At 43.7% G+C, this 25,643-nt stretch overlaps 1 protein-coding gene across 10 annotated transcripts in view; it reads left to right on the top strand.

Moving 5' to 3' along the window:
- Nucleotides 1-25,643, top strand: part of LOC101826706 (AGBL carboxypeptidase 4) — a 1,098,260-nt gene that overhangs the window by 942,908 nt on the left and 129,709 nt on the right. For all 10 annotated transcript variants that reach the window (XM_040756958.1, XM_040756964.1, XM_040756959.1 and 7 more), the window contains 2 exons: nt 13,214-13,303; nt 23,667-23,781. In XM_040756958.1, the coding sequence (XP_040612892.1) occupies nt 13,214-13,303; nt 23,667-23,781 (205 nt within the window). The remainder of the gene's footprint in view (nt 1-13,213; nt 13,304-23,666; nt 23,782-25,643) is intronic.

The following is a 25,643-nucleotide window of genomic DNA, read 5'->3' as shown; positions in this document are numbered from 1 at the left end:
CTGAAAGTGTCTACTGCTATTCCATTTCCAGATGAGAAGACTGAGGCACATGTAGGAAGCAATGAGTCCATGTTTATGACCATTCTGCTAAATTACTTCTCTAGTTCTCAGCTAACATTTGTGTTACGAGATAGTACCCCCAGGCCTCTGGGACCCTAGATGGAAGCATCAGCCTCAGATACAAGGTCAGATGGAAGGCTTCTAAAATCAGTGATATTGAAGACTGCCTTCCTGCAGCACACACGGCTTAGGTACATTTCCTTGCCTAGCTTTGGATAAAAATGTGTTCACCAATTTCCCTAAGCTACAGAGCCCCATCTCAGGCCTCTCCAGCTCTGCTCCTGTGTGTCCAAGTTGCATGTAGTCTCACCTAGAAATTGCATAAAGGGCCTGTTTTATCTTAGTAGCTCCATCTCTGAAACACAAAGTACAGCTCCATAAAACACCTCTGGAAACAGATTTCTGTCAATTAAGTTTTTGTACTTTATTTTATTCCAGGAAAACTGTATACAATCTAAATTGTGCAGTCATTATAACTATAGGATGTATGATTTCCTAATATGGGTTAACATGGGTTATTTCTTTAGCTGGCTGAAGACATATCAATTATTTAAATGTGGAAATGGATGCAAGTGATTTTGTTTTTTATTTGTATACCATACTCCAAGAAGCTATATGCCCCTTCCCCACACAGACCTGGGATAACCTAAAGGTTTTATCTGGAATAAACAAAGTTCAGTGGGCTACATGACATGGGACAGTGACAGCCTGTATGTTGGACAAGTACTCTTCCTTTACCCAAGCCTTAGCCAAACCCACGTTTGCTAGTATACCCAAAGCTCTAGAAGCATGCTGTGGTTTCTGCCATGTTCTGTAGAATTTTGAGCTAGGAGATCAGTAGTGATGCCAAGGTCCAGAATTCAGAGAACAGGATGAAAATGTTCAGGATCCAGTGACAACTTGGTTGCCGCCTGGAAGTTGAGAGTGAGTTGTGAGTCCCTTTTGGTGAAGATACCACACACTTGACTACATGATTTGGAGGAATTGAGTTGGGTCTGACTCTAAAGCCTCCTCCCTAAGTACTGACTTTCATGCTACTGGAAGGCACTATGCTAACTGCCAAGGAGGAAAATACTCAATAGTCCTACCAAGCTGTGACACCTATGAACCCCATCAATGATGAGCACAGCAAGATATTCCTAAAGATGTCACAGTGGCACTTATGTCTTGGCAGTAACCAACAACTGTCTAATTGGACTTAGGGTCCACTCATCAGGAGGGAAATCATGGATTTGTAATGTAAACCCAGACAACCACACATAGTCATAGACCTCAGAGGAGAACCTACTACTGTCACTTTCCTAAGACAGTATAATCCCTAACTGCATTCTAAGTGCTCATCCTTAAACACACATCTGCGTGCTCTCACTCCTCATTAAAGAAACTGCATTTTATAAAATACAACAACAGTTACAGAAAGCCACAACAGGTCAAATGGCAGAGAACAACTGACTGTGGGGTGGCCAGCCCCAACTGATACATTACAACAGGACTTGTGTGTCTAAGACTCAGGAAACACTGGAAGAGGAGGCAAAAAGAAGAACCATAGAACTAGGACTGCTGCAAGACTGTGTCTTGTAGATACGACAGGAAAGCTACGCACACAAAGTCTCAATGGCTGTTTAAACAAGACCCCAACAATGGCAACACCTGTTGATTTGCTAATGTGATAGGGAGAATCTCATAGGGCCCTATGTGTAGATGAAGATTATAGACAATTAAAAACTGTTGCGAGAGGGTGATGAGCACTCCAAATGTTTTTCCAATTCCAAGAGTTCAGCTCCTTAAAAAAAGTAACACAGAATTGACTCAGCAGCTTGTATTTATATATATATATGTGTGTGTGTGTGTGTGTGTGTGTGTGTGTGTGTGTGTGTGTGTGTGAATAATAATTAAATGAATTTGATAGAGAGGAGCATGGGAGGGATGAAGGGAGGAGAAGGGGTGGAGAATGATATGATTATATTTTAGTTAAAAATTTAAAAGCAGTGGCAAGTTCCTGATCTAACATAAAAATCACTTTACTTGGGAGACCTTGGTCAAGTCACTCTGCCTCTTGGAATCTAGGCTCTGAAGCAGAGCTCAACTAGACTCCACACAGCAATACTCATCACCTGCGGCAGTGTGTGCTATCAGGCAGCATCCTCAACATCTGAGATCCTTACAACAGTAGAAATACCGTCCCTGGAACCCAAAGTCATCACCACAGGGAAAGTTGACATGGAGTGTAACTGATTGCTTATTAATCCACTCCCACTGCTGTGCATTTGAAGTGTGATTTAAGTCTGCTCCCTGCCAGGTGGTTTCTTGTGCAAAGTTCCTATCATACTGACATGGCCCCTTTTGTTTCAGCTACACTGAAGCAGCTGCTCTAGCACAGCTATTTTGATAAAGGGACATTATGACACAGCTGAGAAAACAAACCATTATACTATTGGCTCAAAAAAATCATTACCCAGTACTATGCCAAGGAGACATTTCAGGCCAGCTCTTCTTGCCCTAGCAGGACCTCCCCATCTCTCCTTCTGGCACAGGGGCTCAGGAGGGAGAGGAGAGGGGTGGGACCAGGGCTCCTCTGGGGCAGTAGGTCAAGGCTGGGAATGCAGGAGGCTAGGACATCGAGGGATTGGTAAGATGAAGGACAGTGACATCAGACATGATGTGGGTGTGAGAGTCTGTTTCACAAAGTACCTGGTAATTTTCAAAAACAATTTTACATTTAAATGTAGTCATTTCAAAACTCTCATATCAAAATAACCATGTCAAAATGCCCTTCTCTGTCTCGGACAAAGAAAATGAATGCCAGGAAAAGAGGAGCAAGAAGACAGCTTTTGCCCCAAGACTCAGAGTCAGCAAGGGAGAAGGGGAGCAGGTGGAGCAAATGACTATTCTCCTACCAGGGACTGCTGCAACAGGGATTGCAAAGGAGTGAAAGGGGAATAGGGTTCAGTGACTGATGGCATGAGGGTGATATTTCCAGGTTGGAAGTGTTTAGGGGCTCAAGAAATGCATGCTAACAGCCAAGGTTCATTGAGAGTTTTAACATGTGATAAACACAGTTATTTGTAGTGTTTTAGCTCATTTAATACTAAAAATGCACAGTACAATGCATATTACTGTTATCTCCTTTTACTGAAGGAGAGACTGAGATGCTCAGAAGGAGTTTTCCCTCGACGGCATAGCTGGGAAATGATCAAGCCACATTGGGTATCAGATATGGCTACACTAAAGGTTTGTTTATATCCCACCTCCAAACATTCATCTGCCCCCTTAGAATTAATCAAGAGCTTGGGGCCAGGAGAGAACTCAGGGTATAATACTATAGGACTTGCTAGGGCCTAGTTTCTCTTCTTACCCATCTGCTAGCTGTATATCCTCCAGTGACTTGCTCTCCCCAACAACTGTAGTCCCATCCTTGGTCCTGCCCCTCCCCAGATCACGACACCCCACAACCTTCATTTATAATCTGCTGACTCCATATTAATATGGAGTAAACATGTGCACACGATGGCTACTGTTTTATATCTGGGTTCACAGCAGCTAAAAAGCCAAAAATCCCTATTGTAATAAAGCTAATGTTCTTACAGAACCATGAAGAGGAGGTAGGAGAAGAGGAAAAAGTGTGATTGGGAGGAAGCCAGTAGACCATGGCATGTGGAAAGAGAGAAGCCTAGTTAGCCATGTATCATTGGAAACAAGGGTCCCCCAAGACTGCCTGGTTAGCCAGAACATCATTTGGGAATATACTGCAGGAGGCAGGAGAGTCCCATAAGCTGTTGCAGTGACTTGCACAATATATGGGGAGGGAACTAAGTGGTGTCTGGGACAGGGGCAACAGAAATATCTCCCCAGCAAGCAGAACAGTGCTCTTGGCCTGAAAAATCCTGGGCACCAGGGACTGGATCTTTACCAGTATTCCCCTAGTCCAGACCTTTGCCTTCCTGGCCACAGCCATTCATTCTCTCTGTGTCCACAGTCTGCTCAGCCACTCTGGTCCGTGCTGGGTAAAGTATAGGTTAGTTCATTTTCTCAGAACCGAAAACAATTCAGTTTCCCTGGCTCCTCTGAAGATGTTGTGTTGAGAGAAAAAAAATTATACTCTTTAATAGAAATACTTTTCCTTCATTAAATGAAGTCTCCAAAGCCCAGTAGCATTTTCCGTGCTCATATAAAGATGCCAGTGGGGATTTGAGATCGAAAGTAGTATTTTTATACAAGTCAATGAAGATCTCAATAGGACAGGAAGAACACTCTTCAAATCTAAATTCCTCCAGCATCAGGCAGGCGGATCTGCTCCAGCAGGGATCATGTTACTTCTTGCCCTACTCTAAACTTCTCCTCAAGCACTGCAACGCTCACATATATTGCTTCTCTGCTTGGAGAAATTATATTAATAGTGTCTTTCCAAGGCTGCAAACCACCACTTGAATTTTCGTTTGCACTTGCATTCTCATAACTTTTTTATAAAAATTCAGTTATTTGTAGAAGCTCGAGTCAGAAACACATGCGTGTATATATGCTTGCACACACGAGTTCCAGAAGGATGTCTCTTTTTATGTAACATAGTGGGAGAATGGACTTCCCTCTGTCAGGGTGTCAGAAAATGGATCTCCAAAGACAGATGGGAAGAGGGGAGTCTAATTGTAATACTGGGCTGGGAAGATGACTCAGAGAAGAAAACGCTTCCTTTGCAAGTGTGAGGACTGGCCTTTGATTCTGCAGAAGCTATGTAAAAGCTGGATGGGTCCACCCGACAAGTCTACACCCCCAGAGATTGTCACAAGGGGTTCCCTGAGTGAACTGGGTAGGTAGACAAGCTTCTGGTTCAGTGAGAGACCCTACCTCAATAAGTAAAGTGTAGAGGAATTGAAGAAACCTGCCATCAACATCTGGCCTACACACACACACACACACACACACACACACACACACACACACACACACACACACACACACACGCATACACGCACGCACGCACGCACGCGCGCGCACACACACACTCAGGCACACATTCCCATATTCATGTGAGCATAGATAAATGCATACCACATACATAGACATAGAAAAAAAAACTACAAAGCTCAATCTTGCAACCTGCATTTTCCTGGGAAATGTGCTTAGTCTCACAGTGCAGTTCTCAGGATCCCAGGGGACTTGGACCATAGTGGGTATGAAGCACTTGACAATACAACTCTGCTCAAAACCTGTTGTTTTCATTTTCTTCTCACCTGACTGTCATTGTCATCAGTTATTTTGGCTCATTATTAACACAGAAAATCCCCAGCTCCAGAGTTAATGACTTAAAACGGCAATTGTCTTGTATCATGCTGGGAATCTGCATTGTGACCATTGCTGCCCCTTGTTGTCTGGACCTTCATCCACATAACTCTTATTTGACAGATGGAATCAGCTGAATGAAGGCATGAGGAGGGGTCCACTGCATCTGCATAGAAAGCTAAGGAAACACTCAGACCTGCCAGGTCCTGGGAGGGGAGAAAACCTGTAAGGTCAAGTCAGTGTGACACTCAGAGGGTAAAAGCATCAGGAAGGACTCAGGCTCTGGAGTCTGGTGAATCTGGCCCTTCCTTGACTTTCCATTCAAGGGATAGGGGCCTCTCATCTCTCTTGTGGGCCTGATGGCAGCAGTGCCCAGGAGCTAGCAGGTGCTTAGTAATGGCATCTACTCCTAAAATCCTAAAAGAATTCATTCCCTCCCATGCCACAGAGAACCTAAGTAGTAGCGGGCTACCCCATTCTCCCACATTGCTGAGAAAGCAAGAGAGGGCTCTTATTGTGACTAACAGGCAGGCTGAACTCTCCCCTTTCACTGTGGAAAAATCCATTACTGAGAAGTCATTTGTCAAAGCCAACTACTGTTTAGCTGCTTTAATTTACATATTTATCAAGTTTGATTAGAACACATTGTCTTCTACTTTCATCCTAGCTTTCGCCTCCCCTCTTTTTCTGGGGAAACTGTTTTTGTTGCCCTTGTTGCTAAAGGGCACAGAGTGTGATTTAATTTGCATTTGCTAATAAGCCTACCACTGTTTCTGACCAAGAATTCCCTCAGGCCTGGGGTGGCGGCTCCCAAAAGCTGAGCACTGGGTGCTAACTGACAACTCACTAGACCAAAAGACAGGGCCAGTTCCTTAATTGTTCTAGCCATACTTGTGGAGCACCTACTGAGTCCAGGGTGCTGAGCATGCATACGGCGAAGAAAGCAAAGTAACTGCATAATGACTCGTCTTTTACCTGCAAGATCAGGCACTGCATCAAGTGATCTCTGTCAGGCTCCAGCTCTGAACACATTACCAGGCATCAGATGTTGTGCATAGACCTCTTGAATCATTTCATTTAATTCTTACAAGGTCCCTGTCACGTCAAGACCAATATTACCCTCATGTTTCCGGTGAGGAAATAAAAGATCCAAGGTCATTTAAGTACACACAGCCAGACCTGAATTTAGCTGTCCTGCTGTCTACTACAGGTTCATAATCCCAGAGCTAGGTTGAATGTCCTTTGAGCTCCAGGACAACAAGGGCAGTCTCTGATGCCTTTCTATGTTCTCAGGGACCAACTCAAGGTCTGGCATGTGGTCAGCATCAGAGACTGTATGCTAAATTTCACAGCAAAAGCAAGTCCATGGCCCTTGGTATTCTTGTCTTTGGGGTCTCAGCTCTGTCCTGATCTCTCCAGACACCTTTGGCTAAACGGCTGTCATAACTCATGCTGTGTGTATTATCCAGATCCCACGTCTCCAGAGTACTGGTAGCTGAAAGCTCATAGCTGAGACTCCCTAGAACAAGAACTCAACCTCTGCCAAGGTTCTGCCCCTGCCACATTGAGCATCCCTTAGCACAGTACACAGAATTAGCTCTCTTGCCTCCTCTCTAGCCAGGACTCCCAATGCATCACTCAAAGTCACTGCAATGCCTGTTCAGTCAGTACAGTCCATATATTGTTACTTGTTTGTATATGTTCTCAGGGACTGACCATCTAGTATTGGATAACCAATTGGTATGCTCTTTCTTGTGAAAGACTATTTCTCCTTGAATAGTATATTCTTGTAAGGGATTGGTTCGCAACCAGGTCCTAGTTTGCATTCATGGAAACTTGCAACATTCAGTGATGTCTGGGAATTTTTTTTTACTGCCAGCGGTTGGGGAGAGGAGAGGTCATGGATGGAGCTAGCAGGTCAGCTCAGTGCCTCACAGTAGAGTTATCTAGATAAAGGTAGATAATTCAGCTGTATTTACTGAGAAGCCCCATCCTGTGTCTGTCACTCAATGAATAGTACCTGTTATTAAAGGCAAAGCCACATAAAAAGGGACATGAAGTCACTCATTTAAGGCTGTCTTGTGACCTAGATAACTCATTTTACACTTAGGAGAACTAAGGTTCATAAGAGGGTCTTTGGATTTCAAAGCACAGGAAATCCCAGCTTCCATTTGACCCCAGAATGATGCCTTGTCCAGTCTCTCTTATCCAGCTCTTCCTGCCTGCTGGAATCAGTTTCTAGGCAGCATGGTCGAACTACACTCCTGAGTGTCTTGGATCACATGGAGTCCCATGCTTATCCAAAAGAATTTACTGGCTTGGCACTTCCTCCAAGAAAGCTGGATGCGTGTCTCCTACACCTACACTTTCTCATAGAATTATCTATAAAAAAAAGTCTGCACCTTGATAGTGTTCTTACTGTGATTCTTTGCCCCTGTTCTATTTTCACTGTCACTAACAGTGATATGTTCACATTACCTTCAGTATGACATGTTTTGTGCTGAGAAAATCAGATAAAGTGCATTAACTGTTAACACCAAGGAAGACCTAGCAAGGTCCCTGGTGAACTTGAGTTTCCTCTTTCCCTTCTCAGAGCAGGTGCATCCAAACTGAGTCTTGAAGAGTGAGTAGGAGGAACCCAGACAGATGAGAAGGAGGCTGGCATTCAAGGCAGGGAAGAAAACATGTGCCAAGAGTGGATGTGTGAGAGAGCATGTCATGTCTGCGAGACTGCCAGGGGTTAGCTGAGGTCAGAGACTGTGGGACAGGGTGGACAGGAATGTGACTATTATGTGCCAGGCTAATGAAGCTGGGTTTGTGCTGAAAACAATGGAAAGTTGCTGAAGAGTCTTTAGCGGAAGTGGCATGCTTCTGTGGGCATTTTAGAAGGTCTAGATTGATGTCAGGGTAGAGGATAGACAGGCAAGGCTTATGCTAAAACACATTAAAATAACAAACATTCATTCTTTCTTGGTTTCTGTGGGTCATCAATGTAGAAAATTTAGTGAGTCATTCTTGTTGTGTGTGTAGGAGGGGATAGAAGGTGTCTCTTCTGAGATTACAGTGAAGTTTTAGTCAAGGCTAGATCCTTCAAAACTCACTTAGACATAAGTAGTTCTTGGCTGTTCTCACCATGTGGAACTTCTCTATGGTCTACTTGAGTGTCTCCATGACAGGACTGCTGTTGTCCCCAGAAGCGAGTGATTCAAAAGTAAGCAAGCATACCCTAGACCACAGTCCTTCTACAGCCCAACCTAAAAGTATTATATTATTCCTTTATGGTATTCCATTTTTAGGAGTAACTGTTTAAGCCTAGTACATACTGAAGCTAATATCCACCTCTTGAAAGTGGAGATTAACAAAGCATTCATGGTACCTGGACGTGGTGGCACACATCTGCAACCCAGAATTTGGGAGGCTGAGGCAGGAGAACAGGGAGTTTGAGATCATTGGACTACAAAGGAGTTCCAAGCCTGCTTTGGTCTACACTGCAAGCTGAAACAGCAACAAATCAATGGTCATAATAATGAAATCAACCCAAAGACCCTATTTGATCTTCAAGAGTCAATCTGACACAGTGGTTAAGAACATAAATAAGAGATTCATAAACATCTAGGTGTAATACTGGCTTCCACACTTGCAAGTTTAGTCAAGATACTTGATGTTTCCAGATTTCATTTGCCTAACCTATAAGAAAGGGCTGAAACAATACAATAGTAAATGATCCACTGGGTGACTGTGACAATTAAATATGGTCAGGCATGTAAAATATTCGACGTAAAATAGATACCCAATAAATATTACCTAACCGTTGTAACAGAAGTGTGCTATTATCCTTCACAAGGTAACATAGAGATAAAGAACACAGTTTTTTCCCCCTGAGTTGGTTTTCTGTCTCTGCCACTTAGTCATCAGTTAAAAGAACAAGACTAGACCATTAAATCTTTTTTGGTTTTGATTTTCTGTAAAGTGAAAATAAATAATAGCTAGTACCTGAATAGGTGTTCAATAAATTTTTTTATGAATAAGAGTTTGAGTGTGACATAGGACTGCAATGACAAGGTATGCCCCCCCCCTCTCTCTCTCTCTCACACACACACACACACACACACACACACACACACACACACACACGGAGTCAGAATGCTATAAAAAACAAGTGTTGTTGTGCCCTTGAACGTGATGGCCTCCTTCGGTTCTCTGGTTTTACCATCCCCTGTGGGTTGTTCTTGGTCTCATTGTTTGCACTCTGTTCCACCATAGCTTTGTTCAAGCACACATCCTTCTTCATCCCTGCTGCCTCAACCAAGAATATGTTTAATTGTCTTTGCACTGAAGAGTCTGGGGATTTGGTGACAGGAGGGGGTGGAGACAGCCCCATGTCACACCACCTCCAAGCTGCTACATTACCTTAAATTGATTTTGCAAATGAAAGGCAAAAGCTAAGCAAAGGCAAACCATCCATTTTGCATAAAGATGATTATAATGCTCTTTTATGGCCTCCTAAATGACAAAGCAATTTGTTACCTGCCTGCATCAACATTTGCTTATATTAGTGCCAGGGAGGCTTGATTTTTATTAGCCCCACGTTATCATTTTATGAAGTCACAGGGGCTCAGTAAAATTAGTGTGCAAATAGAATGCCCGTTTTGCCTTTCCCTGTGGTCAGCAGAAATGTAGAATGCAATTGAGTTGATACTGGGTCAGGGGAGGCATCCATAAAGTTAGCCTTCACCAAGGGCCTTGGTAATGTCATTCATCATTTCTGAACTTCTGGGAAACATGGGTCAGTGTTAGGTACCATTTTTTAAAAGGGTTTGGAGGTGGGGGTTAAAAATTTTTAAGTGAAAAGGAAATATAAATACTAAGACAGTAGTTCAATTTCTGTCAGCAATAAAGAATGAAACCAGTCTCTTGTGTACATTGCAGATGGAATTACAGCAGATGTAGGATTGTATAATGTTAATGGATTCAGAAGGCACACAGGGTAGAGAAAGGAACTCTGACTTGGAGCTAGGGCTGGACTGCTGGTAAAGCGACCTTGAATGTATCCATTCCTTCTGTGGGCATCAGACCTCTCACCTGTAAAGTGGCATGGACACACCCAGCCTCACAAGAGCACCATGAAGATTTAAATGAAATAGCAGGTGCCTAAACTTGTTTATCAGAAAATATTATAAAGTGTTTTCATGTATTAATTTAGCAACCAGTTCCTTGGTACCCATTCCAAACAGACTCCTGAGGAAGACATTAGATATTTACCAGTAGACACCATTTTCTCCCTACAGCAGCTTATATTCTGTCCAGGAAATGTACAAGTGTTTAACTCCTCTTTGAGACAACAATGTATTCTCTCCTCTCAAAGGTGCCCTGAGTAGAGCTGTGCACAGAATAAAGTCTCATGTACATTGTCCAATATGTTTCCTGCTGGCTTCCAGAGAACCTGAAGCCCTCTGTGCTTGCTTCTCACCCCAATGTACCAAGCAAGCCACAGCCTTTAGGAAAATGTTTATATTCCTTTATTTGCTTATTTTTTTAGACAGGGTCTTTCTGTGTAGTCCTGGATGCCTGGAACTCAATGCATAGATCAGACTGAATTTGAACTCACAGAGGTCCTTGCCTCTGCCTCCTGAATGCTAGGATTGAAGGTTTGCACCACCACTCCAAGTTTCAGGATAAAAGAATTACTTTTCTTTTAATTTTACTTTATTTTTATGTATATTGATGTTTTGCCTTCCTGTTTGTCTGTGCACATGTGTGTGCAATGCCTGTAGGGTCTTGAAGAGTACATGAGCTTCTCTAGAACTGGAATTACAACTAGTTGTGTGCCATCGTAGGTGCTAGGAATCAAACCCAGATCCTCTAGTAGAACACCCAGTGCTCTTAACTCAGATCCATCTCTCTGCCTCAAGAATTAATGTTTTTATCTCTGTGTCAGCTTTGGTGTATCTGTTTTGATGATGAATCACATTCAAAACATCCTTCGCCACCATTTTAAGAGAAAGCCTGTGATTATTTCTGTGTCTTCTCCCTCCAGATCATCTTCTTATAATATAGATAGGGCTCATTTAATCCAATTTTTTTTCAGTTTCTTCCTAACTTTCCTTCAGGTTGTTGTTCTGTTGTATGCCAATCAACCCTCTGCCAATGCCTTAGTATCCTTTCCCCATTCATGTTAGGAAAGCTATTCTTGCCTATTTTTATATGAATCTATATTACACATAATGGCTGAGTTTTATTATACAGGTTAGATTTCTGTAACAGCAGAATCTGATTCACATCCTATTTTTCTATATGTCTAATAATTTTTATTATTGCTGAATATTACAAAATACATACATTGTTGAGTATCCGGATATTATTATCTTTCCTTCAAAAGAGTTGGGCTTTATATATTAAAACTTAAGTTTCTTTTCCAAGTTTGGTTCTTTTTGATGATTTTAAAGCCTTGTTAGGATCTTTCTGGAGTAATTTATCCCCACCACTAAGATACATCTCATTCTTGCTGTATGATAAAAAATGACTCATTCTTTGGAGTCCAAATTTCAAAATTTTCCTTACTTCATAAAAGCTAGGAGGCAAAGTAGAGAGAGTTTGTGTTTGGGGCCCTAGCCTTCAAAGGTATGTCCTCAAAGACTCGCTATTTCTCCACTAGGTCTTGCCTGCTAAAGGGTCTACCGTCTTCCAATGGTGGCATAGGCCTGGGGACAAGTCTTCAGCACACTCAGACCCAAACTATAGCTTAAAGGTTCACTCTACCTATGCATAGAATTTGGGACCTAACCAAGACTCAAGAGGGCTCCTTACAGATTTCTGGAACTCTTTTTCTCTACTGGAATTCACAGAGCCTCTCCACAAAGGCTACCTGCTAATCTTGAATCTCAGTGAGACTTCCATAGTATGCTTAAGATATTGTACCTTGCTCTTCATTATGTAATGGATCATCAGAAAAAGACAGGGCAACCATGAGGCATTTGTCTCCTTTCCTCGTGGAAATCTTGTGCTGCCCCTTATCTCTTATCCAACATCTAAAAGTAGTTGTTTGGTACACTTTATTTAGTTTTCCAAATCAGGTTTTTTTTGTTTTTATATTTCCAAGTGCTAGGAGTCACACCCAGGGCCTTACATGCACTAGACCAGGATTCTATCAGTAAGCCACCCTGAAAACCTAGTTTTCTATGTCTTCAATATAAAAGAAATCTGGCCCCTGTTACTGTATCACCACCAAAACAAAAGCCTGAAATCTAATCTCATCTGATATTACCTATTAACTGTGTGACCTTAAGCAATTACATAACTTCAGTTTCTGCATCTATAACAGGAATATGAATTACATGTTTTCTAAAGATTATGCATATATATATATAATATATCTGGCAAAAAGGGTTAATTAAATAACATGCTATGTTCACTATTATAAATAGCTGCCTTTTTATTCTGTCGTTTACTGGATGTTTGTTTATTACTATGTGGTATGTAGCCTTGTTTTGTTATCACAACCAAATTAAACAGATGCTATTCTCCTAATTCATAGCTAAGAATACTAAAACTCAGAAAGATATACAACTGCCTACAGGCACAGTCCATGGCTTTGGGATTCAACTTCACGAACAGCTTCCTAAGATGGTTGTAAATATTTCATATTAATATAATATTCCAAATTACACAAAGAAAAAGAAATGTAGTCTTTTAATATTAAATAAATGGAGACCTGATTAGTCAACAATGGCTGGTCCTTAACGGTTCTACACAGTGATTAAAAGAAAAGATAAAAGTAAAGCATCCATCTAGCCTCTTCCTCAGCTGTCTCCTTCCCACAAACTAATTTCTAGTCTCAGCCTGCTTTCCATGGTGACCCTCCATTTGTTTCTTACAGAAAATCTCCGAGAAGGGACAGAAAAGAAGGTGATATTCATCACAGGACGAGTCCACCCAGGGGAAACACCATCTTCGTTTGTGTGCCAAGGTAAGTGCAGGATCTCACAGGTGTCCTCTGCCTGCTGAGGCACTGTGATGACCTTTGGGACAGTGCAAACACAAAGTCTTCATCTCACATGGCAATTCACCTAAGTTCTTCAAAGAAGCTGCAGTTGATACCCACCCAGTTTTGATTCAATAAATGCTTATCAGTGAGTATTGGTGTGAAAAAAACAGATGAATGGATAGATGGGTAAGTGAGCAAGAGGTGCTTAGGGAAATTCTTTTATTGTTCTATAATAAGGATGACTGGAGGGGGGGTCACCAATATTGTCCAGATTTATTTGTCCTGAGCAGTTGGCAACAGCAGGAAATTTGACCCAAGCTAGATATGTTTTGTGGATAGTAGGGTTGTGAATTGGGAACATTGTCTATTTACTCACTTAATTCAATCATTTACTTAGCAACTTTTTTATTTTATTTTTTTCCAGGGTACATTTGTAGTTTTGTTTATTTTTAAGTATATTATATAATTAAGCAATGTCTAAAGAATAAAAAACACAAAGGTCTACTGAGGGGACTTAAGTCAGTGGCTAGCGATGTTGAAAGCTGGTATTCATTTTCAGAAATACTGATGAACTCGCAACCCTATAACATAAGACAGTTAACGACTACTTTCAAAGCACAGCCTAACTCTTTTGAATAAGTCTGTGAATGTTTTTTAATTAAAAAAACAAAATAACTTCACTGAGCTATTGTATTGTCACATAAAATTATGTAATATATTGCATATATGTATGAAATATACATAATATTATATTTATATATTTATTACTAATAAACACGTAGTATATAATGTATAATTACATATCCACATATATATAGATATGTACATATCTATATATATATGCAAAACCACAGGAATCTATAGCCTGATGTGAAGCTGTCTCATGCTCACCATAAGCCGTGCTTACATTAACACCCCATTCCACTTCCCCAGCACCAGAGCTGCCCTTTCCACCTCAGAATGCCATGGTTCAACACCTTCACAGACAGGGTTCTACCAAAACATTTGAATAACTCTACCCCTAGCCTCCTTAGCTCTCTATTCCTTATTCTTGAGATTTAAAGCCACTTGGGCAAGTTTTCTGACTGCCATGTCTCATCGGGCACATTCTACTTCATGCCAAGTAATTACATGCTATTCAAAGATACTCATTTTTTTTCTTGACATCACAGAAGTGTCAGACACTCTCCTTATAAAGAAAGTCTATGCATTTCCACTGCACTGAATTAAGGTGCATTTCATGGGAATGAAAAGATGGACCCTAATATCTTCAACCAAGTCACTCTCTGTAGTGCTTACTGATCTGTGCACCCTCAGGTTTATTAGACCCCCTCCCCAGTTCTTTCTTAGAAACATTCAGTTTTACACTGCCACTGGCTACATGCCCGGCTACATGGGGGTTCTTTCTGTTTCACCTTCTTGTCAATATTTTATTCTTTTCCTCAAAGTACTAGAGATTCAACCCAGGACCTCGCACATGCTATACAAACATTCTACTACTTAGCTACAATTGTAACCCTTTAAGAAACTTTTAGTTTGAGACAGGGCCTCTTTAAGTTGCCTGAATTGACCTTGAACTCACTTTGCAGCACAGTCAGGCCTCAAACTTGATACCCTTTAGGCTAAGCCTATGGAGTAGCTGTGATAATGTGCCACCATGCCCAGCTTCATTTGTACTTATCATGTAAAATAGGAAGATGTTGTATATGTACAAAGTACAGTTCAAGGAATTAATATATTTTGATTGTAGTTTGTTGTTGTTGTTGTTGTTGTTGTTGTTGTTTTTTTGGTTTTTATGAGACAGGGTTTCTCTGTATTGTTTCGGAGGCTATTGGTGATTGTAGTTTGTTTTAAGTATACTAATTTTCTATGTCACAGAGACTAACATTAGCTATGTATCGACATGAGAAAACTCAAATTTGGAGAACTCAAGATGACCATGTGGTCATAGGGGTTGGAGAAAGCTTCTGAAGGTTACACAGCTCCAACGCAGTGTAATGCAGGACAAGTATACGGAGACTGGGAATCAGACAATGCCGTCCGTGGTCAAATGTCTGGGAGACTAGCTCCTTGCAGCAGCATGTCAAATCCCTCAAATGTAAAATGAAGCTACCAGAACTATCTAGGAAGGCATTAGGAAGCTGGCAGGAGATAAATGTAAACACAACACTTAGTCCTATGCCTGGCGCATAGCAGGCTCTTGACAGATGTCACCTTCATCCCCATGGGAACCCGGGAAGATGAAGTAGTAATCTACCTTACAGACTCTCAAGCACTGTGCATATAAATACGAGTTTCATTCTCCGGGTCCCATTCTCCGCATGCTGTTTAGGCATGATTGCCTCCCTCTAGTTTTCAGCTGATGAGGCTGAGCTCAGGGAGGGTGTGTGACTGGCAGAGGCCAGCAGCTTGTCAGCTGAGTGGCTGGACCCTAGTCTCTACAGCTGACTCCTTCACACTCTCACTTCTGCCCCGCCCCCAGCACTGTCCTTGCAATAACCTTTCCCAGGCTCTCCCAGGGCTGTCTGCCCCCTTTACTCGAAGCCATCTGTCAGTTGCTAAACGTGGCAGCAGTTCTGTTCCCCCAGCTGACTGAGTGTAACTGCTTTTGCCCTTGTTTGCAAAAAGGCGGTAAGTTTTGCCGTCTAGATCTTCCTGTCTAGGAAGCCAAAACCCAACATGCCTGTGAGCAGTACAGAGGGCCACCGTCCCATTTTACAGGTGAGGATCCTGAACAGTGATCTTGGATGGTGCTGACTTGATGAACTCAGCATTGTCCTAGGGGCTTTCAGATACATATTTGCTCCTTGGTAGAATTCGTGAATACCTGCTAACTACTTCCTCAAGCTGAGCTCCAGCCACATGGATGGTATCCACAGACAGCCCACCATGGTCTAGTCCTTGCCAAGCTCTCTGATCTCATCCATTTTGCAACCCAGCCTCACACAGATTAATCTCAGAGGGGAAATCTTCTATCACCTATTCTTGTCCTTACTGCTCCCTCTGTCTTGGAGGTCACTTGACACTTTGCAAACACTTCTTGTCTTCTCAGGTTTTAATGCCCCTTCATGGACCTCTATAATCTACTCCTTCCAGTCCTCTGCTTGTTGCTTATATCGACAAGTGAAAATTAGCATCATCAATAAAACACCCTTACTACCCTAATTGGTTATGTGATCTGTGTACATTTGTCTTTCCCATTCATGCATGATCTATTTAAGGCTTAAGACTGGCTGTCCAATGGACACTTTCCACACCTGTAAAGCAGGATTATCTTGTTCATTATCTGGGTCTGTTGTGAGGAACAAAGACTGTGTTGGCTGTGGATTGCTAAACTGAATTTGGAAAGAGAAGTCTCAAGATCACACTGTAACACGAATAATAGAAGACCCAGAGACTGATATTAGTGTTCAGGCCTCAAGCTGAAAATCAGAAAAGCAAAACAGCCAAGCCACTAGCTCTTACCTTACTTCTACCTCAGGTGGAAAGGTGATCCTGTCTCTGTGAGCTCTCACCAAGCCTCAGACTGCTGCCTCTCCTCAGCATGGCTGGAGAATCAATCTCCACATGAGACCCTTTGCTTTTTATACCTCCCTAGTGCTGATTAAAGGCGTGTGATCCCAAGTGCTGAGACCATCATCGTGTGAGCTGTTTTTTTTTTAGGATGAATTTAGTGTAGCTCAGTGTGGCCTTAAACTAACAGAGATCTGTCTACCTCTACCTCCCAAATGGTGAGATTAAAGGTGTGTACCACCACAGCCTTGCTTCTATAACTAACTAGTCTGTCTGGCTTTGCTTTCTGCTCCCTAAGGCAAGCTTTAATAAGTCATAAATAATATACCACCATATCATGCTGTCAGTAAGTAGTAGAGAGGGGGTTTGAGCTTGGGTCTAGCCAGATCCGCGGCCTGATCCTGTTCTGCTGCAGGCTGAGAAGTGCTAGAAGGTCAAGTTTTGTACCCAGAAGAACACAGAGTTCCGACCACCTCACTTGATGTGCCCTTTCCAGGTAGGGCTGTGGAGGCTCTGAGAAAGTAAGGTGGCTTAGGCTTACTGAAAGTGGGATCCACCTCCTGGGTTAGCCCTGTGTCTTTCCTTACCTCAGCAGCTGTCCCTTGAAACACACAGCAATCCATTCATCTTTCCTTGAGGCGGCACAAGGCAGACACTATTACTCACGCTTTTCTGCCTCCTTTGGGTTTGTATTCCATGGGGACATCCTGAGTCAAGCCCCAGAGGGTTCTTTCCAGTAGTCAGGGCCTGAGGCTTGGTCCCTTTCCCCAGCTCACCTGGCTTCAGGGAAGTACAGGTCTGAGGCCTGGAGGGACAGTGACTGAGAGCCTCTTCTTCTGCATTCACTGGCTCAGTGACCTTGAGCGGGAAGCAGGCCTGGAAAGCCTGGCTGTCTCCATCTGGCCAGGACCATAGTCCTCACTGCCAAGCTGCTAGCGCACCTGCGTCTGGGAGTACAGCGAGTTCTGTCCTCACAGGTGTCTGGAAGGGGTAGTGTTAGGGATGGCAGGGTTTAGGTTTTCTGAAGGCTGCTTGGATGTAGAAGGCGGACTCTAGGCCACTCTTCCATCACCTGGCTTCCTTTGTGGCCCCTGTGAGGCCAGAGAATCCTTATTCTCTAGTTAGAACAATTGGAGAGAACAGAGGAGCTCCCATGCTGCTCCGTGACAGGGTGTGGGACAACATAGTCTCTTATTAGACAGAGAGATTGGATCCCAGCACCTTCACTTATTACACTGTGACCGTGGGAGTGTCACAGAACCTCCCTGCACCTCAGTTTCTCCATCTCAAAGGGAAACAGTAGACTTCTGGGGTTGTTATAGAGACTGAAGAAGCTGACAGCCACACCCGTGAATGACGGTGTCTAGGACATAGTGATGAGGAGATGTCATCTGTGGTAAGGTGGCAGGAAGCACTAATGGGCCACTTTGCAGACCCCAGACTCTCAGGGAAGCATTTCCTGCCTGGGTTTTCTGTCCCTTACTACAAACCTGCCCTCAGTAGCTCCGGTGCTCTGTGACCTGCTCTGCCTTGCTTGCTGCCTTGGGGAAGCCCTGAACTGTGTCACCCTCGAGTCTCCATAGCAAGTTGGAAACTTGACCAGAATCAGACATGGATCTTGGTCTCTGGCCTCTGGGCCAGGGAGTGCCTCTCAGGAACTCCCAAGGCTGTTGGTACTCAGCTCAAAAAGAAATCTCCATTTGAGGCATGCTCTGTCCTCTTCAGACCCTCTTGTTGATTTAATGAGCCCAGTTTTATGGAATGATTCTGCCAGAAAGGCATGCCTCACTTGGGAGGGCAGCAGGCTTGGTGGAGGTGTGGAATTAATCAGACTTGGTTGGAGTCCTAATACTTCTGCCTGCTTATTTGGGTACCTTCAGCAAGGCTTCAGCTCTCAGGGCCTCTGTATCCTTACCCCAGAAACGGTGTAATAATATCTTGTTTGAAGATTCCTGCAGTGTGGGCAGCGACTATTCCTGCTTCCTGGAGAAGCAAATGGACACCCTGAATATTACCAGTCAAGCTAGTGGAGGAAAGGTCTCCCTCCCTGCCTGGATCTCAATGCTCCCTGCCAAAGTGCCCTCCACCTAAGGTCGTGTGTGTGTGTGTGTGTGTGTATGTGTGTGTGTGTGTGTGTGTGTGTGTGTGTGTGTGTAAATGAAGAACTGGTCCTCTCAGGAAGTCGCTTCTCTGGATTACTTTGCCAGGAAAAAATAAGAGGGAAAGAGGGCTCGTGCACCCGGACATCTCTGTGTGTGGGTGCACAGGTGTGTACATGTGCATACACATGCTCTCACACCACTGTTTCACAACCGCCAGTACCACCAGCCGTCAAGACCCAGCACCACCTAAAACGTCCCACTACTCACCCCTTGCCAACTCTGCTGTCATTCCCGCACCTGTCCCTCTGTATTCTCCCTCTTCTCTGTCTATGGCCCCATCACCTTGCCTCACAAGTGAAACGGAACTTTTCAGTTTACACCTGTGAAGTGGTCAGAGCCTACCATCAAGGTGGATGCTAGCATGTGAGCCTCGTGATTCCATAATTTGAGGACACTGGCCTTGGTTGAGGACATTTAGGGTCTAACCCAGACAGGAGAGGTCTGGTGTGACTTCATGTGGTAACCTGGGCCCAGCAGGTGCCCCTGCTGCCATGCTGTGGGTCTGGGCTCTTCTCACTCTAGGATGCCACCTCTGAGCAGAGAGTAAAAACAATGAACCTCATACAGAACTCTTTGGAGGGGAAATCATGCCCACAGATGCATGCACTCTCTAAAACACATGTGAGCAGTCTTCTAGTTCTTTCCATCTTGCCTTAATGGTAAGAAACACTGCTTTGAAGCCAGCAGAACTAGGTAGGTCTAGATCCCATCGAGGCTCGCAGGGGTGATGTCACCCTCTGACTTTGTTTCCCTGCCTATAAAATGGAGCCGGAAGCATTCCAAATCAGTGCAGATACTGAGTGTATGAGGCTCTGACTTCAGTCATTTTACATTCATCTATTGAGTTCCATTGCTGTGCCAGGCACCAAGGCCTTGAGAAATGGCGGAAGCAAAAAATCAGCCCTTCTTTCCTGGAGCCTTCAGCCTGAACGGAAGGCAGATACAGCACATGCAAACCTCGATCCCTCAAACTCAGGGACTCCAGGAAAGGTACTCTTCCTTATTCTTCTAGACTCAGTTTCTATTTTGAGACCATATTCTTTTAGACTGATGGCTCAGTCATTTTCTGCAGAGTTGTTCGGCTTGAACAGAGTTCTGATAATTGTGACAGCATCACCTCCCCTGCACTGGCTGTAGCCTCAGGATTCTCCAGGCTTTAGTCTCTAAAGGGCCTTGTTGGTCAGCAGCAGGTCAGATCCTGACTCCTCATGCCAGTTGCTTTATATCTAATGAGTTCTCTCTGCACATCTATCCCTCCTGGCTGTCAAAGCCCTGCCCACCATGACTCTTGCCCCCTAGCATACTGTAGCTAGGAGCGCTCTCCAAATCCAAGAATTGACCTGTGTCTTCCTAGCTTTAAATCCTATAGTGATTCTCTAGTATTTTTTGTTTATACATCACATGTAAAATAATATATGATATATACCATAATATATATGTGTACATACACATATAGCCTTGTTTGCTTCTCCTATTTGTCCCTGAAATTTCTCCTCCCTTCCCATCACCTGTGGGAAAGCCACAATTAAAAAAATACATGTACATGCTTATTCCATGTGAGACACTTGGTTTGTATGAACTCATAGTCTTTGTAGATCCCCTAATAATTATTACTGTCTCGTTTTTAACTTCTGGGGAAACTGAGGGGTGGAGAGAGTAAGGCCACACAACAAGTGAATGGCATCCAAGAAGGACTCAAACCTGAAGACTACAGTTTCCAACTGTACTTTTAACCCTGAAGTTAAACCCCTAATTAAGAACTGTGTGCTTCCATTGAGGCCATCTTCCTTCTTGTCACCAAGGCTTGGTGTAAGCATTCCTCTGCTTGGTTACCTTCCTGGTGTCCTTCATCTTGCTGGCCTTTTACCCAAGACCCTTTCTCACCCCTTCCACCATGAGCCTTGGTTGGATCAAGAGCCTTGTGCGGGTTCTAATGGTTCCATGCAGCTCTCATTAGGGCATTGGCTAGTAAGTGTGAATTCACTGTCTTATTGTGCATGGCTCCACTGCAAGAAAATGGTATTCTTCTTAGGATGCCCAGTTTGCTGAGTGAGTGGCTGTTAGTTCAGCTAGCCTCAGGGTTTGTCAGGGATGACCCATCAATAAGCATTTCTTTCTCTTTCTTAGAAACCTTTAGTTTTATTAATGAAAATTCTATGTGCTTGTGTGCACCTGTGTGGACATGTTCACATGAGTGAAGGTAACCATGGAAGCTAGAGGCATCAAATACCCTTTAGAATTGCAGGCAGGGTATGATCCACCTGATGTGGGTGCTGGGAACCAAACTTGGGTTCTCTACAAGAGCAATATGTGCCCTTAACAGCTGAGCCATCTCTCCAGCTCCATCTATAGGCATTTCTTAAGCACCCACTGTGGGCTCAGTCCTGAGCCAAGCATTCCAGGAGAAATAAGGACAATGAAGATAAGATTTGGTTGACTATAAGGTTGGTCTGGCAGAGCATATCCCAGCCAGCTGGAGATTGGCATCAGGCCAGAATCTCTGTGTCTAACTTTAGTGTTAGATCTTCAGTCACTTCCCTTCTCTTCCTCACCTTCCTGTTGTCCTGTTTCCCCCAAGTCCTGATGATACATAGTTAAAGGAAAGGATATGACAAATCATGACTATAGCAAAGACTGGTGTCATGGTGGCTATTGGTGTCTCCTAGCAAGGTGGAGGCTATCCCCACCTCACTTGACACACTGAGTATCATCCTTCCATTGAAATGAGAAAACTGGTCAGAGGAAGTTCTCAACACTTTCAGCCAGTAAGCAGCTAACATTCAAATATAAATTCGCAAGTCTTTTCTGCTTCCTGGATCCCTCTGCTTCCTCTGTACAATGTGTTTGACAATGCCCAGGCATGCCATTGACTCTCCCTGCCTGCTTTCTCCTGTGGTCCTTCTTATTATGCTTCACTTCCTGCTACCTTGCCTTCATAATGTGGCTGGCCCTCTACCCAGAACCTCCTCAGCCCTTCTTTGCCTCATCAAACCTCTGGACAATGTTGTTCAGTCCCTCTTCTAGAAACCACCCTACCATCCTACCAGGCTATAAACACACACACACACACACACACACACACACACAGAGAGAGAGAGAGAGAGAGAGAGAGAGAGAGAGAGAGAGAGACAGAGAGAGACAGAGAGAGACAGAGAGAGAGACAGAGAGGGAGGGAGGGAGAGACAGAGACAGACAGACAGAGACAGAGAGGGAGGGAGGGAGAGACAGAGAGACATCTAATAACTCTCCTCTTGTAAGAAGACTGACTGGTCAGGGTCTGGGGAGAGGGGTCGGGCAGTACATTGCTTGTCTTCCAAACACAAGGACCTGAGTTTGATACCTAGCATGTGGAGGTGGGGGTGGGTGGGGGTGGGGGTAGGAAGAAGGGTGGGTGGGAAGGGTTCCAGTTCAGTTAACTCTGACTTAGAGCTAAGTGATGGGTCTAAAATTTACCCTCTCATTCCCCCAAGTCCACCTGGGAAAGTGAGCTCTGGATAGCCATAGTCTGTCTGGCTTTGTTTTCCCTCATTCTTTTATTAGGTGCCTAATTGGCAGCCCAATTAATCTGCTCATCTGTGAAGGAGGTGAGTGCCTCCATTTCCAGAAGCCATTCTCTGAGGCAGCATGGCCCAGCCCTGAGTGCCGGCTGGCTCCTTGATGGAGGGCTGCCCAGGGAGCCAGGGTCAATTAGCGGACAGATTAAGCAATTATTAGCCCCTAACAAGGGCGCCTGGCATCATTACCCTGCCTGTTTATTGGCAAACTGCAACTCTAATATGAGGACCAACAAATAAATTAGGGCATCTGGTCCACTGCCGCGTCAGCCGAGAAGTAAATGATGTCCAACTGGCCCTGGGCTGCCCATGGATTCTCAGCCTGGCATAATGAAAAGCCTGAGATGTCCCTTGCTGGTCACAGCGGCTTTGGAATGAACTCTGAAGTGATTTATCATTCCAAGAGCTAAGTGTCTGCTGCTGGGCACATGAATTGTTCTTAGTTACCCTGCTGTCTTCCTCATGCCTGTCTGTCAAGATCTGTAAGGGCCCAGTTCAGAGGCTCCCTCTTATCCAGTAGGAAACAAGTCCCCTCTGCATTTGGGAGAGTCTTCTACCACTTTATGGCATTACACCAACTTCATGAAACGTTAGAGCAGTATTTTGACTGTATGTTCACGTCTCCAGTGGAGAAGCAGACACATGAAACAGAACAGAGGGGAGGGACAGAGCTGAGGGCTGTTTATGTCACTCAATCCCTTTCCTATGGATAGATGCAGAGCATCATCAGAAGGGTACTAGAGGGGACACTTCAGGAATGCCCCTGTGGTTACGTGATGATGGCACCTTCCTGAATTTGTTGCTGTCATTCAGGACTCCCAAGGCCCAGCTCAAATGCTTGGAAAACCCTCTCTGCTCCATCTGCATGAAATGCTTCCCTGTCTTGTCCCTAGGCCACAATGCGATGTCTTGAACCACCTTCTGTTAGAAAAAAAAGATATATTTGGATTATTCATTGGGAAATACCTAGTCATATATTCATAATTATATATAGACAGTAGCTGGTGACAGAAGCCAAAAGTGACTGGCCCTCTTGTCATTTTATGGACTAAGAAAAATGTGCCCCCCTCCTTCTTGAAACACTTGAGGCTAATCCACACTGGTCTCTCTTCCTAGGGATCATTGACTTCCTTGTCAGTCAGCATCCAATTGCCCGTGTCCTACGAGAACACTTGGTCTTCAAGATTGCACCAATGCTCAACCCTGATGGAGTCTACCTGGGCAACTACAGGTGAGGGACTGGGGAAGATGTTTAAAAGCAGAAAGTGACAGGATGGAGGTATGAAAACCGGAAGAAACCAGGTAATAAACCTGAGAAGGAATTTCTAGACTAACCATTAGAGGCATTATTAGAGGAAATTTAAAAATTATAAAAAATGTTACTTCACCTCCCAAGAGCAGCTAATGTCCTTGGCCATTTATAGACAACTATCCAAAGTCACTTGCTGGGGTTTTCTGAGCAGACTGATAGACTAAGAACCAGAAGAACTAATATTAATTTTAGCACCTACTTCTTCTATGTGCTTGAGGGACTCACTTTTCCTCTATGATGTTCAATTTGTCTTGTATAAGAGACAACAATTCAGGCCAGGCGTTGGTGGCACACACCTTTAATCCCAGCACTTGAGAAGCAGAGGCAGGTGAATCTCTATGAGTTTGAGGCCAGCCTGATCTACAGAGCGAGTGCCAGGATAGGCTCAAAAGCTACACAGAGAAACCCTGTCTCGAAAAACAAAAACAAAACAAAACAAACAAACAAACAAAAGAGAGAGACAATTCTCCAGCAGGGCAGTCGTATTGGAAAGAATGGAGAGGAATATACTTTGTAGAACTACAGATGATGGTTATAATGCTCCCTGGGCTGTTGCTGTGTTTCTCCTGGAAGATCATTAATGAGCGAAAAGAGGAGCACGGATCATGTGGACAGTACTTCTCTTTGGGTGGACATGCCACTCAGCCTCATTCCAACTCATATGCCATATGTTGAATATTTTTTCTCCTGTCATAGAACCATAATTTACAGCTTAAAATTCCACTGCCCAGGGGATCATTTGCCAAAAGAACATTGAGTTCTCAAAGATAGATAGTCTTATTACCCTTATTTCACAGCTGAGACAACTGACTTGCCCAACACCACATAGTGGTAGATAATTGACTGTCTAACTTCACTGCCCACATTATATGACTTTAGATTTGATCAGGTCCATAACCTTGGAGACAACAGCCATCCTCCCCACACTTTGCATATCAGGCTTTGTGTGACCTGATGCCTGTGTCTGCCCTGACTTTAGTCTGTCCCACTCTCTTTCCTCCCAGAGATGTTCCTCTGACTTCTCCAAGACAAGCCTGTTGCTCTTCTCCAAGCAAAGCCTAATGCCCCAAAGAAGCATGTTGGCTCCTGCTACTTTTCCTTTACGACAGAACCCTTTTTGTAAAACCGTTTCATCCCTTATTCACCTGCTCTCTTGGCAGTTCAGCTTACGTCTGTCTTTTAGAAATCGTTTCCCTGCCGGGCGGTGATGACACACGCCTTTGATCCCAGCACTTGGGAGGCAGAGTAAGTTCGAGACCAAGCCTGGTCTACCGAGCGAGTTCCAGGACAGGCTCCAAAACAATACAGAGAAACCCTGTCTCGAAAACCCCCCCCAAAAAAAAAACCAAAAAAAACAAGACAAAGAAATCCTTTCCCCAAACCCCCAGAAGAAGTAGCAACTGCCTTCTGTGTTCTCACAGGTCTTGTTATTGAAAAAGGAACAAGAAGCCAATCAATCATGGGAATTCATTACTACAGCTTTGGAAGGTGTTCATGAACCCATCAAACTTCAGGTTCCCAGAAATAGGACAGTCATTGTGTCCTCACTATCTAGCAGCAGAAATGAGCAAATAACAGATGCTCAGAAAAAGATGAGTGCAAGTGAATGAAAGGGATGGCCATAAAGATAAAGAAAGAAAATAGATGAGACTTCCAAGGCCCTTGGCTGAGTTCAGATATAAGATATCCCCACAACCAGCTAGAACCATTTTACACAAGGCTGTTTTAGTACTCTCTAAAACCATGGAAATTGGGTCCAGAGGGGCTCTCTAGCACCCTCT

This window comes from Mesocricetus auratus, unplaced genomic scaffold (assembly GCF_017639785.1).
Source record: "Mesocricetus auratus isolate SY011 unplaced genomic scaffold, BCM_Maur_2.0 Super-Scaffold_100014, whole genome shotgun sequence".
Taxonomy (NCBI): Eukaryota; Metazoa; Chordata; class Mammalia; order Rodentia; family Cricetidae; genus Mesocricetus; species Mesocricetus auratus.
This window is presented reverse-complemented; position numbering and strand designations above follow the sequence as displayed.